At 36.6% G+C, this 18109-nt stretch overlaps 2 protein-coding genes across 8 annotated transcripts; both read left to right on the top strand.

The window, feature by feature from the left end:
- Positions 1 to 551: 551 nt before the first annotated feature.
- On the top strand, positions 552 to 11960 carry LOC122087216 (DNA polymerase eta). Of its 7 annotated transcripts, XM_042656273.1 has the most exons (15): positions 556 to 827; positions 3252 to 3372; positions 3479 to 3590; positions 3694 to 3861; positions 4023 to 4187; positions 4320 to 4423; positions 4583 to 4702; positions 5205 to 5328; positions 7082 to 7195; positions 7275 to 7327; positions 7406 to 7490; positions 10132 to 10240; positions 10373 to 10503; positions 11098 to 11206; positions 11308 to 11960. In XM_042656273.1, exons 1-15 carry the CDS (start codon positions 752 to 754, stop codon positions 11580 to 11582), a joined length of 1866 nt encoding a protein of 621 aa, XP_042512207.1. In that variant the 5' UTR covers positions 556 to 751; the 3' UTR covers positions 11583 to 11960. The 7 variants fall into 7 exon arrangements, 5 of the variants coding, with proteins under 5 accessions (XP_042512209.1, XP_042512206.1, XP_042512208.1 ...); XR_006142706.1 differs by having other exon boundaries at positions 552 to 827; positions 7275 to 7490; positions 10695 to 11206; positions 11308 to 11347; XR_006142707.1 differs by having other exon boundaries at positions 552 to 827; positions 7275 to 7490; positions 10695 to 11206; positions 11326 to 11346.
- A 1881-nt stretch (positions 11961 to 13841) lies between these two features.
- Positions 13842 to 15862, top strand: LOC122087510 (leucine-rich repeat extensin-like protein 2). Its single transcript, XM_042656664.1, has 3 exons — positions 13842 to 14058; positions 14203 to 15081; positions 15499 to 15862. Exons 1-3 carry the CDS (start codon positions 13977 to 13979, stop codon positions 15528 to 15530), a joined length of 993 nt encoding a protein of 330 aa, XP_042512598.1. The 5' UTR covers positions 13842 to 13976; the 3' UTR covers positions 15531 to 15862.
- Positions 15863 to 18109: the final 2247 nt, after the last annotated feature.

Here is an 18109-nt window from a genome sequence, read left to right as displayed (position 1 = left end):
ATGGCACTCATTTAAAAATAAAATAAAATAAAATAAAAAATCATATATATGGAGGGGCTGAGTGGTCAAATCTAGTCCGAATTGATAAAATTGATCAAAACCGATCAGAAAAACTAAGAACGATCCAACTGATTTTTATTGGGCTGGTTTTGGATTAAGGTACGATGGAATCGATTGAAAATCAAACCACATCGAACTGATCAATAATCAAATCAAAATTGAATTGAATGAATCCATTGATTTCAATATTAATAATCTTTCCATCCACTTAGGGATATCAACACACTAAAACCTGAAATCCGATCAAACCCAACACAAGATCGATCGAGACCGATTTATTCCTTACGTGGGTAAGTCGCAATAAGCACGGCAGGCCCAACTAGGCCCGATTGAAGACCCTAAGTGGAGGGGTGGAATAAGAGGATGAAGCTGCCACGTTAGCCGATAGGGTCATAAGTCATAATTCCGACAGAAGTTATATTCTTGTTTTCCCACGGAATTAATCCAAACAAGTGAACAACTATGATTTTTCTGGATTTTATCATTTTATTCCAAATTATCTAACCCTTATTATACTTTTCTCACTCTTTCTCTTCAAACGGACAAAGGGGGCTTGTAATTTATCCAAAAGAAAAAAGCAGAGCTTGTTGCTCGAATTCACTCCCGCGCTTTATATTAACTCACAGTGTTCTTTGAGGGAAAGGGAGAAAGGCAAGAAGCAGAAGAGAGAAAGAGGGACAGAATCTCAAGGATGCCTGTTGCTCGACCAGAGCCTTCTGATGCTCGTGTCATCTCTCATGTCGACATGGATTGCTTCTACGTTCAAGGTCATCCTCCTTCTCTGCCATCTTTCTATTTAAGTGTTTTCCCCCTCAAATCCTTTTTTTTTTTGGGGTTGTTTTGGGGTTGGGATAGCTTCTATTGTTGATTTGGGACGCATTTGAGACACATTTTTACTAACCCATTTGATTTTCTCTATTTGATATCATATAGTGGTGCTTGATTTCCCTTTTTGCCATCAATTCTTTGGATGGGTTTTTCGAAAACTTGATCCTTTTTAACAAAGAATGATGAGAAATCTTACGATGCATCCTATCTACTGTGAGGCTTTGATCTCCATTTGAGGATCAAAGCAAGAATTTTGGCTTCCTAACACATCTAAGAAGGGTTCCTCTATATTTGTTCGCATTCCTGGTTCAAGAATTATTATTTCTTAGACGATCAATATCGTGTCTAAAGCAAGAATTTTGGCATCCTAACACATCTTAGAAGGATTCCTCTATAGTTGTTCGCATTCCTGGTTCAAATTGTGCCGTATAGTAGACACTCTTCTTGTCATTCGATAATTTATTTATTTATTTAATTATTTTTTTTGGGTGGGGGGGGGTGTGGTGGGGTAGGTGGTTGGGGCGGGGTGGGCGATGGAATAAGTTCCTATTTCTCCTCGCTTCCTTGACACAAATTTACAGAAAAGGGAGCACAGATAATGATAAGAAAGCTAATTTTTTTACATTTTTTCAGTCAACTTGGATTGAATGATTTGGAGTAATTGATTACAATGTCATCTTAGTTTCAAATACTGGTGGCAAATTGGCAGTGTCGGACTCTACCCTGAAAATATAAAAACAATTGTTGTGATTCGTGCATTTAAACTTAAGATTTCGATTGGTTTTCTTTGTAGGCAGCATACAGCATTGTGGTTGTTAAATATAGGTTTCTCAATTTGAAACAGTTGATTTCACTTTCAATTATTTGCCTTTTCCTCTCTGCTGTGTTAGCTTACTTCTTTATGTAGAAGACTTGGTGCGTATAAGCATACCTGTTTACATTTTAAGCCCTTAACTCTGTTTCTGATTATCAGTGAGTAAGCACTAATAAACACTTAATGATTTATTTATGTGGTTCGATCAGTTTGGACTGTATCTCATCTTATATATCCATGAAAGATGGAACCAAGCATTCTTAAGTTTACCACCCCCCCCCCCTCCTTTTTTTTCTTGACCTACTTGAGGATCTACAATTGCCCTTAACTCAGAAGGGGAGGAAGCAAATTGAAGATGTGACAAGCTTATATGCCAGACTGGGGACTCTACCACTGCTTAGATGCATCCCAAAGATCTAGAGTGTGAGACCAGTCCTTAAAATGCATCTTGGATATCAAAACATGTTCATAAATGGGTTAATTTTTTTTTTTTTTTAGATCGTTTGTTATATGGTGATAATACTTTTTATTCTATAGACTGTAGATACAGAAAAATAACTCTTAGCCCCTTCTTATACTAAATCATGCCAAATGACTAAAATATCCTTAAATGCATATCGTGTCACAAATACCCTTCCATGAGCCTGTATCTTACCTCATCATACATCTATCTTTGAATGCAAATAAGAAAAATACACCTGAAAATTGTATTTGGGATTATTAGGAATATTTTACCCCCTTTGTTTTTCTTTTGGTGATGTGGGTTGAACTTTAGATTTGGTCATTTTAATCTTGATTTCAAGTGATGCTTGTATGCCTGACTTGACTTACTGTATTAGCAATAAGCATGCCTAATTTTAATTGTCTCTTCAGTGTTGTAGTGCATTTAAAATGATGAAAGGGTCAGGTCAATATCAGTCTTATAGAATGATATACTCATTTTTCATTATATTTTAAAACGTAAGGATCCTTTAACCATATTTGATGTTCCCCTCTCCACCCTCGCTGAATTGTATCTTTAGATTATTTAAAATTGAAGGATTTACAGTACTCCAATAGCAGCTAACTACGGGCATGGTTTTCCTGCTTTGCATATATCATTTCTAGCCAAAGTTAGGTAATTTGAACCCTCCTAAGTCTAATGAATTCGATGACCGGTAGAGAAGTCAACAGAACAAGAGTACTAGTCTGATCCATAATTTGAATTTTGTGTTATGGTTCGCACACTGGTGGCTTTAAACACTGAAGAAATTATTCCTAGTACTTTTAATCTGTTTTGTGCATTAGTTTCATACTCCATAAGATTCTTCACTTCTATTTCACGGGGCAAATGGAAATTTATTTAGAGAAGAATTGGAATGGGAGGAGATGTTGTTAGTTGAGGAAGATTTTTAGTAGAGTCTGACAGATTATCTGCCTTATAAAGAAAGTTATCATTTTTCTAGAAATTCTTTTCGTACATTTTCTGCTTCTCATGTGGTACTTGTTGTAACCTTTCAAGTACTTGGATTAAGGTGGCAGGTTTTGAGCCTTTTTTTTTTTTTGGCAGTTGAACAAAGGAAACAACCAGAATTAAGGGGCTTGCCAACTGCTGTGGTACAGTACAACTCCTGGCAAGGTGGGGGTCTCATTGCTGTCAGCTATGAAGCTCGCAAATATGGAGTGAAGCGGTTAGTTGGATTTTGTCAAAATTTTTGGGTACCCTGATTTTGTTTTTTAATAGTTGGAATCTTTAAGGGCTGGTATAGGATTGTTATATGTGTACATTATTTTCAGTTCAATGCGAGGAGATGAGGCCAAGAAAGTTTGCCCACAAATTCATTTGGTTCAGGTCCCAGTTGCACGTGGTAAAGCTGACTTGAACTTGTACCGCAATGCAGGTTCTGAGGTTTGTGAAGCCTAAGTTACATGCTTTTGTAGATTTAAACTTGTATTATTTGTCTGTTCATGTACAAAATGTTGTTTATGGTGCATAGTGATTTAAACTGCAGGTAGTATCCATTCTTTCTAGGAAGGGAAGGTGTGAACGTGCATCAATTGATGAAGTGTATCTTGACCTTACTGATGCAGCTGAAACAATGCTCTCAGAAAATCCTCCAGAAATGTTGGAAGCAGTAGATGATGAGGTTCTTAAATCACATGTTTTGGGCCTTGATGAGGTAAGAGACAATTATAAACTCTCTCTCAAACACACAAGTAAGATTTTAATTATCTTCATGAGAATTTACACTTGAAATCCTGGATTGTGTGCTACATATCTTGTGATATCCTCATTGTGCTTTCACAACAAGAAGATTTATGCAGTTGGTATGGTGTTCAGGATGAAGGAAAAGAAGTCGAAAATGTGAGAGAGTGGTTCTGTAGGAGCAGTGCTGAACATCGGGATAAGTTATTAGCTTGTGGAGCCATTATTGTGGCAGATCTTCGTATGCAAGTTTTCAAGGAAACCCAGTTTACATGTTCTGCAGGCATTGCTCACAACAAGGTACCAATGATGATTCAATTGCTGTTCATTTCCTCCCAGAGTGCTAATATTGTGGATTTGAAGAAGGGAAAAGAGGGCATTAACTTTATAACTGTGTTGAACTCATCAGCTTATGGATATTGTGATTTACAGATGCTGGCAAAACTAGCAAGTGGCATGAATAAACCGGCACAACAAACTGTCGTTCCCTTATCATCTGTGGAAGGATTGCTAGCTTCCCTGCCTATAAAGAAAATGTAGGATCTTACAATGTACCTCTTTTTTGTTTCCCTTTTCTTTGCTTAATGAGTCACACCAATGTCCTTTTTCCTCTTTAACTCAATGAAACTGCTCTCAATTTGTCCTTCCATAATGCATGTATGTTTCTTATGCTTCAAAGTGGAATGGATTTGCAGGAAACAACTTGGAGGAAAGCTTGGAAACTCCTTACAAAGTGACCTTGGTGTGAACACTGTTAGTGATCTATTGCAATTTCCAGAGGAAAAGCTACAAGAGCGATATGGCATAAATACAGGGTCTTGATATATTTCCTTCATTTCATTTTGATTACTTAAGTGGGTTGGTAGATGTGGGTTATCAGTTACAATTATTAGTTACAAATGGCAATGTAATCCTATTTAATCCACCGTAATGAAGTAGAAGACATGTATTTGAATTCCCTTAATTCTCTCTTTGAGAGTGAGGTTGGCATCCTCCCAATTAGCCACCGATCCCTATTATCTCTCTTATGAGAATGAGGATGGCATCCTCCTAATTAGACAAACCATTATTTTCCTATTTTCTCTCCCCTATCTCCACTCCTAATTTTTCTTTTTCCCTATTTTCTCTCTCATCTACCATGCTCATAACATCAAGACCTTCATGAGGATTCATATTTAAGTTCAAAAGATTAAAATTTATGATTTTTAATTACCAGTAAAACTAGTGACCCAAAAGCTCTTTCAGTGGAAGCATCCACAATATGTTTGCAGTTTTCTGAATCACATGTTTGATTGATACTTTTGATTTTCTTTTCAGGACTTGGTTATGGAATATTTCCAGAGGCATCAGTGGGGATGAAGTCGAGGGTCGTATTCTTCCCAAGAGTCATGGTTGTGGGAAGAATTTTCCTGGTCCACAGGCTTTGAGGAAAATTACTTCTGTAAGCATGCTCTTCCCTAATAGATGGGTAACTCTTATCACATTTTAATTATAAGTCTATCTAACTTTCTATTTCAGTATGCAAACAATAGGGAGATAACTCTTATGGGATAACTCTTAAAGTTGCAGAATGCCAAAATAGAAACAAACAAGAATAAAAAGGAAGGAGGGAAGGAGAAGAAGAAGGGATAGATAAGGGTCTCTCACAGTACCTGCCTCTCACAGCAAAGAAAACTTAGCTTTCTATTTTTATTCAAACTCATAAATCGTTGTCCGTAGGATTCAGCCTCTCTCCTTTTATTTACAATAATCCAATTACATCTTAGAATAGCAACAACAACAACAACTCTGCCTTATCCCAACTAAATGGGGTCGGCTTCTTTCAGCTGTAATAATACAATCTTCCTGAAATACTTCAAAATAAAATCCTGATAATAATGGAAACTAACTAGATTGCCTTCCAATTACATAACTGAATAAATCCTAATAGAAACAAAGCTAATTGAAATCTATATAATAGAAAGCTAATTTATAGCAGCTGTAAGAGTTCTCCACGCAACAGCAACTGGTCTTCAAACTTACCTCCATAAAGCTGTCCACGTGGCCCACGAGATCTGGGATTTATTCTAACCATAAAAGACCCTTAATTTTAAACTAAAATTATAAAAATATGCATCCAATAATATAAAATGACTAAGCACTAACCCCAATCTAACGTGGCCCGTTAAATTGGCATAGAACTGAATCTCTGTCAGCTGACCTTTGGGCTAGACTTTGTGCATCAGTGGCTTAGATTAGATTGAGTTTAAGAGTATTGGTTTTATGGAAGTTGATTTCCTACGGTATTATGTGGGGATTGTGGAAGGAAAGAAATAGACAGATCTTTGATGATAAATCTAGGAGTTATCCAAGAATCATTTCCATTATTGGCTCATATATCATGTGATGAGGAATGGCATCAAAGGGGCTTAAATCTTGGAGGACTTTCCAAGTGGTGATCATTGGGTGCAGTCGTGCAGATTATTCATGACCTTCCATCTGAATGATAAGTTGTTCTTTTGCATCATTGCTGTATAGTTTGTCTTTCTTTTCTGTTTTTTAATATCATTAGGGGACAGTCCACCATCTTCTTATTCATTGCAATTACTTTGTGGTGGTATTGCTAGGTACTTTATAACTCCTGTGCATGTTTATGATAATCCTTAATTGATCGATGCACTATTGCATTTTGTTCTAAAGGAAAGAATTTGGAAACTTTCCCTTAATCAACAATTCATTTATGGCAATAGTGAGCTTTTGCATAGGGTGGTTCAAAACATTTAGAGATTTTACCTTTTTGGGGTTCGAATTTTGGGAAATATAGTGCCTTGTTTATCTAGCATTAGGGAGAAGCAGAAAATTTTTTTGCGTGTAGCCTTGCCCAATGGCCTTTTGTACAGAGTACTTGGCTGTACGGTATGGTTTGCCGCTTTTGTCTATTCTTTTGTATAGCGTTAGGGAGAAGTAGAAAAAGTTCCTACTTTTCAATGTCGCAGCCCACAGAGAACTAATAAAATCCGCAGTTTGGACTTGGCATTCTGTCCTTGATGAAATTCGTTATCTGAAATTTTTGGTAGAATTGGTGACCAATGTGTTCGATTCTTGTATTTCATTTAGTTCATTTGAGAAATAATTTACTTTTCAATTTTTTCGAGAAGTTGACAAGTTAGTCATGTTGTTCATCCAACCACCTAGTCTACATGCTCTTCATTCAGGTTCAACGCTGGCTAAATGATCTTTGTGAAGAACTAAGCGAACGGCTTCAATCTGACTTGGTTCAAAACAAGCGGGTTGCACACACTCTTACCTTGCATGCTCGGGCATACAAGGTATCTATATTGGATACCTCTCTTTCATGAACTTCTGCCTTGCATTCTGTGTTCATGCTAACTATATATTAACCTGCAGTCCAATGACTCAGATTCTCAGAGGAAATTCCCTTCAAAGTCATGTCCTTTAAGGTATGGCACTGCAAAAATCCAAGAAGATGCCCTTAAGCTATTCAACTCTGCACTACGTGATTTTTTGGGTTCACACAGAAGTGAAACCCTTGGAAATCAAAACAATGGATGGGGTGTAACAGCTCTTTCTGTATCTGCGAGCAAGATATTAGCTGCACCACCTGTAAGGTTTAGCTACTTGCTTACCATTTTCTGTAATTTTTCTTCGATTCCACACTTTATCTGCTAATTCTTAACTGTCTGTCTATTGCCACATTAAAGTATTGCATCATATACTGAGGTGTTTGTTTGTAATGAATGTACTTATCCCGATTCCCAAGTAGATCTGAAAGTCAGAGTTCTAGGTCATACTTTCTGGTTGAATGTTAAAAAGTTGGTTAACTTATTCAGAAAAGTACATGCTCACATGACTTTGAGAGAATATATTTCTTCTCTGTTCCTTTTTTTATTGTCCATCTGCATAAAATATTTCCGATTTTTCTGTATTCAGTCACCTATATGAGACTGTTATGTATGTTTACTCTTCATGCTGATATATAAAATTAGTTTTCTTCTTATTAAGAAGAATAGAAAAATAAAAGTGCATTATCCAACAGTTTATATACATGTGGCATATTCTGGCACATGGGGACATCGCTGAAAATGACAAATAGAAGGAAAATGACAAATAGAAGTATTCTTGTTTGATAGGATTCTCCTAATTGACTAGCTCTTCAACAAGGTCTTGAGGGCTAAGAAACTACTAACCGTGTAGACACATGACACAGAAATTTCAAAGTTTCATACTCTTGAAGGATGGAACTCATGAACAATATATGAAATGTGATAGATGCGGAGTAGATGAACACCAGTATCAGAAGAAAGTAAAAATATAACTGTTTGGTTTTATGAAGTCAGCATCTGATGGTAGTACTCCCCCCCCCCCCCCCCCTTTCTCTTTTTATAATATTGATAATAGTGCAGAGGAAAAAATCTCCCCTTGGTATTTGTGGACTAGGGAAAAGCTTTAAAGTTGAACAATAAAGTCCTAGTGTATTAAGGTGATTGCCTATGAATTCCTTTTGGAGGAAATCCAAAATCAGAGAAATTCTGGAATTGGTCATAGAATGTTTTTGTGAAAAATGCATCAAGTGTAAGGTACTTATGGTTTATAGCAATTGGGGAACAGATAGCATTTATCAGATTCATCTTTATCAGCATCTGTACTTACTCTCCTTTTTTTTTTTTGGGGGGGGGGGGGGTGTGGGGTGGGGGTGGACATTTGTGGAAGTTTGGGAGAAAAGACAGATCCGTAAATTGGGAATAGGTGTTTAAGCCAAAAGATGGGGGCTCAATATTTCAAAAGTAAAGGAAAAGAAAAACAAGCTGTTACTTGAAATGGTTGTGGAGTTCCTGTTGCTGTTGGAATGATCAGCACACTGCATCCCATTTACCACATCTGATCAGGAAGCCATCATCTGGCTTAATAAGAAGAATCAGCCCTTTGGATAGTCTATCATATTGGTTTGTCAATAATATTAAAAAATTGGTCTGTATAATACACTATATGGTGTCAATAGCTTGAGGAAATATACATGTTTCTATTCACCTGATCTAAGATCTGGTAGTGAGTAGTAAGTGCTTTTCTTTTCCTAGAAGAAGTTTTTCCTAGTTTTATAAAAATATAAAAATGGTGAAAGCAACAAAATGCAATGCTGACTATAAATGTGGGGAAATGGAAAATACAAACTGATTTCCATATATTTTATCTCATAATATACTGCATAATATTGTCATTACCATTTATTATTTAAACTTAATGATTATATTGAGAATATGTATATGAAAAAGGTAAAAGAAAAAAAAATAAATAAATAAATACAGACAACGCATCCTAAGTTGTTTCCATATTATTATGTGAACTCATAATTTAAGACGCATCTACGTTATCATGTGCAATTTATCTTAAATTCTCATAGGGCTTAGATCATTACAAATTAATTTGTATAAAAATTTAAACATTGAATACTGTTGTTTAGATCAGCTTATATTATGTTAATATATATTTGTATGCATCTGAACATGAAATCTACCCATGTTCCCCCTCCTTCAATATGTTAGTGAACCATACATCTAAATTTTTGCCAATAAATGAACTTTATTTTTTGCAATATTAATGTATTTTTCACTTGTTTAAGAAAGAAGAAAATAGTTAATCAAAAAAATTGGAGAGGCGGGGCGAGTGGATTTTAACCAAAAAAATTTGTCCATAGCAGATTTTAATTTAAATTTTGAAGTTTGGGCCTTCTGTTCAAAGTCCATTTTTTCATCAAAATCCATCAAATATGGTGGACAAATGGCATATTAGAAGTTTCATCTCTGTCGATGAAAATGAGTGAACAGACCCATATCTCAGTCATATATTTTTCTGTTTTCAATCAATCTGGTAAAATAGTCAATTCTATGGATTTTGACTTTGCCTTCTAGGGAAGAAACACATTTGACTAAATTTCGACAATTTCAATTAAAGCTTGAAACAATTTTCATCTGGGCAGCTGGAGAATAAATATGTATACATATATTTACATGTCATGGAGCACTTCCTTCTTAATATGTCAGAGTTTTTTTTTTTTTTCCAATAACTTCAATATTTGAGAATGGGATTTGTTTATTTTGGTTAACCAGTGTCCAAGATTTTTTTTGTTTGTGTTTAGTGGTAATTAAAGATTTTGATTGTTTCCCTACTTTGTTTTGCATGGATCCATGTAGCCAACCCTATTACGTTGTTTTTGTTTTAGAATATTCTTTGCAAATGATTGTGGCAGGGAACAGGTTCAATATTGAGGTTCTTTCACAGTTGTGAACCATCTTCGTCTTCATCAAAGCAGAATTTCAGTGAGATCATCCAAGATTCTGCACCATTGTCCCCCTCAGGTATTCTTTAGTTATACTTACATAAAATCTCTATTAATTCACTGTGCTGCTTTCTTTTCTCCTTGCCCTCCTTTTTTTCTCCATCAATTTATGGTCCTTTCCTGAGTTGGATCAAGGTTTGGTTGTGTTCAGGAAGTTTAAGCAGTTCAGGACTGAATCAAGCAGAGCCACAGAAAAGGTCTACAGCGGAAGAAACCCAAATCAACTGTGGAACCTCTACTTTGAATCAAGATGAACAGAAAAGGGAAAGTTCTAACTATAAGGTTGTTTAAAAATGGCATGCTTTGTGATTAGTTATATCTCTGTCTGCTGTGACTTTAATTCATCATGCTTCCTTTATTATACACCATCCTTCATTCTTATCATGTCAATGTGTTCTTTTTGGCTTTTATTCTGCATTTATTTGGCTATTATTAGAAGTTTTATCATGTTAAGATATTTCTTCATTATGTAGTGCAACTTTGGCGGAGAATGCAACATCATTACTATTATTCAATTATATCACCTTGTCTATGAACAAAAAGTATGTGACCAAAACTAATCTAGCAAATAGCACCTTGTCTCTTTTGTTTCATAAATACTTGTAAACTAGGTTTCTGTTGTTGTTTGTCTATGCATTTTCTCCTTAGAGGTTTTTAGGTGCTATAATTCCCATCCAGATGATATGGGCATGCAAGCTCTATAAACTACTATCTACCATTAAACTATTTTCAATGCTAAACATCAATTTTGCTGCTTTGGTTGAAACACAAATCATTTCTTCATGAATTATTATGTGTAAGTCCAATCATAATGAAACCTCAGATGATGCTTGTAAAATAGATTTCTCTTAGTTTTTCTGCTAATTCTTGTGGTAGGGAAGATGTTCGATTTTAGGATTCTTGAAGGGATCCAAACCTTCTTGCTCTTCATCAAAACATGAGGGTGCTGAGATAGCCCAAGAAGCTCTTCCTGTTCCACCCTCAGGTAATATCGTTGTGGCATTTTTCTTCTTTCTACCCTTACAATTCTTCCTTCCTAGATTGGCTTCCTTTTTTAGTTGGATTAACAGTTGTAGTTTCATTCAGGAATTGATTATTGTACAGAGCACAATCCAGGTCTGCCATTAAAAAGATCTCCCGAGGAAGAAAACATTGTCAGCCAACCAAGTTCGGATCACAGTCAACAGAGAAGGGAGATGTGGACCTACAGAGTTGATGAGATTGATCCCTCAGTGATTGATGAGTTGCCCCCGGAAATCCAGGAAGAAGTCCGAGGCTGGCTTCGGCCTCTTAAGCGAGCTAATCCTGTTAAACGAGGTTCTAGCATCACTAATTACTACTTACCTTCCAGAAAGAAGTAAAAAAGATTTATTGTTCAGAATATCCTCACTCTGTCTCATGACTCTCATCGAAAGGGAAAAATTGTATCTTCCAAAAACAGAGAAACTTTGTTGATTCTTGTTAATGACCTGGATGGTTATCTATGTAGAAACTAGTGTAGGTTCTAGCAACTACAATTTCTTTGAAACAAAGTCTGTATTCTATAAATTGGTATCTATAACACAATAAGGAATTGCTTCATCGACACTTACAGCTTGGGAGAAGGAATGCTTGACTGTCAGTGTTGCTATAGGGGATTCATTCAGTTGTAATGTAAGTAGTTATGTGGTGAAACAATGTTCTGGAAGATGCTTTTTAAATGTTTATATTAATGAGAATACATTCATCATTAACTGCTACTGAACTTTTGTTAATTGCTGAAGTTGGAGAAGCTAAGAAACTTATAATGGGCACCATAAAGATTATTTTTAGTCTCAGTTTGGATCTTTACAGTCTGAACTCTGAACTTCCAAGAATTGCTCCAGTTTTATTTTTAATCAAATAATATGGATAAACATCCTGGGAATTCTGGGGTTTATCACTATGTGGAGATTTCAAGCTGTTGGCATGCCCAACCCTCTCCCTTTCTTTTTTTAACGAATCGATAAAATTAAAGTTTAAAACAGACATAAGTTGCAAAATTCCCTAGAAGAGGTTAAAAAGGATAAAAGAATGGAGTATTATTAAAAGAAGGCAAAAGGTTATGTGCATGGCCTGGTGTCACTTTGACCATTAGATACACATAAAGCGACCTTGTGTAATACCAGATTTTGCCTCCTATTGAATGAAGGGTATCTGTGTACATACACGACCGTGTATGAAAACAAGAACCCTTACAGGAAAGAAAAATGCCAAAGAGTAAAAAAGTTGTGGGTGGAGTGGAGAGAGAAGATGGTGAGAGGGTAAACCAGGTGTATAAATATTATCAATTTTATGGATTTTTTTTTTTTTTTTGAGTACAAATTTTATGGATATGATCAGTTATGAAACCAACAGAGATGCTCAAAATAGCTTAGTGATCTTTGTAAGTTCATGAGGTTGCCACTTCGTGAGCTATTGGTGGACATTTGAATGAGGAGTTACTCCCACAAATCTCACTGGTCAAATTTCAACCTGAACTGAAAATGTCATATGGGTCAAAAGCTTGTTCAATGTTATAGATACAATAATACCACTAAAACCCTACTATTACATAATGGCGGTATGTGGCAATTTCGGAATTTTTGTATAGCAATGGACTATGCTTTGATCCCTTTAACATATTTACATTTGGATGAAATTTGACCAATAAGATGAGCGCCAAACTCTCTGTGCTTGGGGCCATGTCCACTATTTCCTCTATATGGTTATTGATAAATATTAAAGAGTTCGCCGCATTAAAACTACTTTTAGTATGAATTCTCGAAATAGATTCTGGGTCTAGAATGCATTTTGAAACCTAATCTTCTCTATTTTCTTGCTCGATAATGCACTCTAGGCTTATAATTTATTCCGAAAATGTATACTAAACACAGCCTAACTTTATCCATAAAATATTACTCTTAGCTCCAAAAATATGTTGTAAAATATTCATTTCTGCTGTTTATTATTTCATAACTTTTCACAAGTAAGCAACCAAAAAAGAACCTCTTAATAAGTAATACAACTTCATCTAGGATCTGTGGATTATAAGAGTACTCCACAGTGGCAGGAATTGCAACAATTTATGATGGATATCCATCAATCTTGTTTGAAACAACAAATAGCTAAATTTCTTAACTCTTAAGGCTTCTTTTGGCTTGCAGGAAAACTCTAAAAAAGACTTCTAAAAAAAAAATAAAAAAGAAGAAGTAAAGCGGGTACAAGGCTTGCTCCAGCAAGAGGCATATTCAAACAGGAAATGATCCATATATAGTGAAAGTAGGATAGCCATTGAGGTAGAAGGGGAGCCCTCTTTGAGTAGAAAGCAAGCAAAACAAAAGAGCCAAAAAACCAACACTTTATAAATTTTCTCCCATATCAAGCAAGCATATATGCCAAACAAAAATAATACAAAAACCCCCCTAACTCTCTCCCCACACACTTCCTTACATCTTTCCCCATTTATGGTTCTTCCTTAACACATGTGGGTTTGTCAAAGTAAAAAAGGAGAGATGGTGTGGATTAAGACTCATCTGAGATGCCAAATTAAAATTAAGATAAAGCCCACTTCACAGCCGACCCTCTTTGTTCCCTTTTTCTTTCCAGGCCACCAAAGCTTCCCTATATGTATCTCACAACTCCACAAGTCTAAGTTTGTGCTCTTGAGATAAGCCACAATAGATCAGAAGGGCTTACAAGAAAGCAGCTGAGCTGAATTGGGTATCACAGCTTCCATTAGAATTGGTTTCCATTCTATGGATCGTAGAAGAGATTGTAAGAGGTTGTGCATTCTACTTCTCTATTTCTCTATTGCAGCTACCCTCTTCACTCACTGTGGTAAGCAATTCCCTTTTTTTTTTTCTTTCCCTTCTTCATCCTTTAGATTCAGTTCAGTACTGGCTCAATGTTCATTTGGGTTCTAATGGATATGGGGAAGAGGTGGTGGTACTTGTTCTTATTATATGTTCTCTTCTGGGGCAGATGCAAGGAGATCAAAGCAACTGTTCAAGTTTAAAGGTACAACACTTCCAAGAAGTTCAAGTATCAAAGCCATAAAGAAGCTAAGATTATCAAATCACTTAAATGTAGATCCATCTTTAGGTTCCACTAATGCCCAACCATATGGTGTGATTTCACCTTTCACTTTGCTACCTTTTGAGTCCTCAGGCCCAATTCCATTGCCTGAAAGTACAACTCCTAATTGTTTATATCCCCCTCCTACAAGCACTACTCCAACTCCTGAAATCTATGAGCAACCACCCCCACCTCCCACTTCGGACCTCACACCCATTTTACCCAACCCAAGCCCACCTCCAGGCCCACCTATTACTGTGCTTAACCCACCCGAATGTTACCCGACTCCGAATCCACCAGAATCTGGGCTTAGCCCGCCTGAAATAGTGGTACCAAGCCCACCCGAATATTACCCGACTCCAATTCCACCGGAATCTGGGCTTAACCCGCCAGGAATAGTTGTACCGAATCCACCCGAATATGAACCTAGCCCCCCGGGTCTTGTTCCTAGCCCACCTGAGTATGTCCCAAGCCCCACGGTGTTTCTACCGCCTGTCGTGTACCCTCTGCCGAATGTGCCACCCCCTTCTTATACGGCACCGGTGAAACATCTGTGGTGTGTTGCTAAGCCAACGGTTCCTGACCCGATCATTCAAGAATCCATGGATTATGCTTGTGGGTCTGGAGCTGATTGTGGTTCAATTCAAGCTGATGGATCTTGTTTCCAACCTGATACATTATATGCCCATGCTTCCTATGCTTTCAACAGTTACTGGCAAAGAACCAAAGCCGCAGGAGGCACTTGCGACTTTGGAGGGACAGCCATACTGGTCACTATGGATCCAAGTAAGTTAAATGGACCACTGCCATTTTAACCCACAAGGATAGAGACTTTCCTTTTCTGTTTCTGAAAACTATTTTAAATTTTAAAAGTTGAAGGACAAGAAGGACCCAAAACTATTTCTACAAATTAATATTAAAACTGTTTCTTATATGCATGTAGCTTAAACAGGCAAGAGCCATACCCTGCTCCCAAACACAAAACAAAGAACCTTAAGTAGCAAGTAAAGTCACTTTGGCATAATCTAGAAAAAGTTATTCTTTTGGGTTTTTCTTAAATCTTTGGGGTGATTATATATAAGATAATGGGGGTCCAAATTTTCTAATAGATCATTGGAACTATGAAAAGATTTGTGTTTATGCTTATGAAAGTACATTATATTATAATTAACTAACCTCTTTGTTTCTTTATATTATCAACAGGTTATGATGGGTGCCATTTCATTTACTCTTGACTATGAACCTCTGGAAGCTATTATTAGGTTACAGCTTCTTTTAAAGATCAAATAAGGCAGTGTAAAGGAAATATCACTATTTTTTTGTCTTTTTCAAATCTTCTATAGAGACTTTAAACTTGAATTTTGCAATCAGAGATGATATAAAAATTATTTGTCAGAGAGGGTCTCATAAGGATTCAAATTCCTAGGGTTTTGGCTTAGGGATTGTGATTCAAAATTTTATTTTTTTCTTTCACTTACCTCTGCCTCTCTTCCATCAGATGTATAAACTGCATTGCAGTATCTCAATGTAGTACATACTTACAAAGTAATAAATTCAGGTAGACTAATCCTCTCTCTCTCTCTCTAAATAATAGTGGTTCATGAACTGCCAAATGGCAACATATGAATGGTTAAGGAGGATCCTGTGATAGAGGACCACACATCAATCTTTTTTATAAGATTTAAGATTCAAATGAGTAAGAGAAGTGGTCCAAAATTTACTCCAAGTTTCACAAACTTAAAAATGAAATGTAATAGGAGGAAATTTAAAAAAAAGGTGATTCTCCTCATCACAAACTTTCGGTTTGACTCTCCTCCAATTGTTAGATGGGTCCATGTCCGCTATTCATGGACCCAACAATATGAATGTTAGATTTTTTTTCCTTTTAAAGGAAAAAAATTGTGCAATGGTAGAGTGCGGATTCCAACATGTATCATCTCACATGATAAGATGTGGGGCTGTGGAGTCTGTACGGATACTCTCTCTCTCTCTCTCTCTCTCTCTCTCTCTCTCTCTCTACCTTCTCTGTAATGAGTGTGGCAGTGTGATGAGGATTGAGTGCCCAAGAACATCTGGACACACACCTCGAGGTCATCTCGAACAGTCGATACACACCGCACTGCCGAATTCACTGAGAGGATATATTCACCAGAGAGGGGTTTCTCATTTTTCTTTGTATTTTAATCAACTGAGATATTTGAGAGGAAGTTTAGGCTTTAACACTCAAAAAGCAGAGAGAGAGAGAGTGAGGGGGGGGGGGGGGGTATGTGGACATGTAGTTAGTAGATAGAGTCGCTACAAATATAACAAGACAAAGAATCTAAGAAAGGCCAAGCATGGGGTCAGAGATCCTGGATGCCTGTCCCAGATTCTATTAAATAAAATGGAATGGTGATTAGGTCACCTATAGGGACCAAGCAATGTAATTCCATCAATCACATGATAGGAAAAATTATATAGGGGGCATTTATGACAATATACAGAATATGTATGCATTATTACAGGAAGTTCCTTAGATGGCGAGTTCAAATTGTCTGCAACAGTAGTGAGGTGCAGTGAGCATCCAAGGCTGGGAAGGTCTGGCTGTGCACCCCTGCCGTTGGATGCTTACTGCAGTTTACCATCTCACTGCAGGCGACTTTAACACTTAGATAGCCCAGACAGATGGTACAGTCAAACTTAGGCCCAAGCTGCTTCATGTACTGGGTTATGAACTTCATATATAAGGATTGAAGTGTCCAAAACAGTACAAGACCCCAGAAAAGAATCACCTGATGCAAGTTGGGCCTATCCAATACTTTAGTGGGTCAAAAACCTGAAAGCTAAGCCCAGCAGAGCAGCTATGTAAATGAGGTGAAGTTTTCAATAAGATCTTCTCTTGCCTTGATCAAATGACTCCAAGCATCTAAAGCCTAAGCTTTCAATGAATCAGATATAGCTAGGTATTATCAGGATTAGACTCTTCTCTTCATAGGTCTTCACAGGAAGAGAAGATAGGATCATGGAATGTAAATGGACCACGTCATGACCAGGCCAAGTTGCGCAACAGACAGTGCCGACTGCCGACTGCGGTGTTGGTGTCGATGTGTAGATGCATTGGACAAATGTGTCACTCAATATGTTGGAAGTTTTTAGTAACTAAGTTAGGAAGCAAAGGAATGGATCAGCGTCACAACCAGACATTCTACTGGTCATTATCAATCAAATTTTCTTAATTTGAATACAATCTATTGCAATTTGCGAATATTACACATTAAGACTGTGTTTGATATGAATTCTGGGAATAGATTCTAGTTCTTGAATGCATTCTAAACCCAATTCTTCTCTATTTTCTTGCTTCATAATGTGTTTTAGGTCCATAATCTATTTCGAGAATGCATACTTAAGCAAACGTAGCCTAACTTTACCCCATAAAATATTACCCTTTAAATCCAAAAATAAGTTAATAAGGAAATATTCATTTCTGCTATTTATCATTTCATAACTTTTCCCAAGGAAAACAAAAAATCTTAATAGGTAATACAACTTCATTTATGATCTGTGGATTCTGAGGTAAAGGTTTAACTAAGATTGATCAAATGACCTCAAGCATCCTTAGACTAAGCTTTCAATGAATCAGGTAAGGATAATACCAGGATAAGACTCTTGTCTTCATAGATCTCCACAGGAAGAGTAGATAGGATCATGGATTTTTAATGGACCAGTTTCTGACCAGACCAAGCTGTGCAACAACTTGTGCTGTGTTGATGTTGATGTGTAGATGCATTTGACAAATGTGTCACTCACTATGTTGAAGTTTTTTCAGTAACAAAGT

This window comes from Macadamia integrifolia, chromosome 8, assembly GCF_013358625.1.
Source record: "Macadamia integrifolia cultivar HAES 741 chromosome 8, SCU_Mint_v3, whole genome shotgun sequence".
Classification (NCBI taxonomy): domain Eukaryota; kingdom Viridiplantae; phylum Streptophyta; class Magnoliopsida; order Proteales; family Proteaceae; genus Macadamia; species Macadamia integrifolia.
Note: the sequence above shows the minus strand (reverse complement) of the source record. Positions and strands in the feature narration are given on the sequence as shown.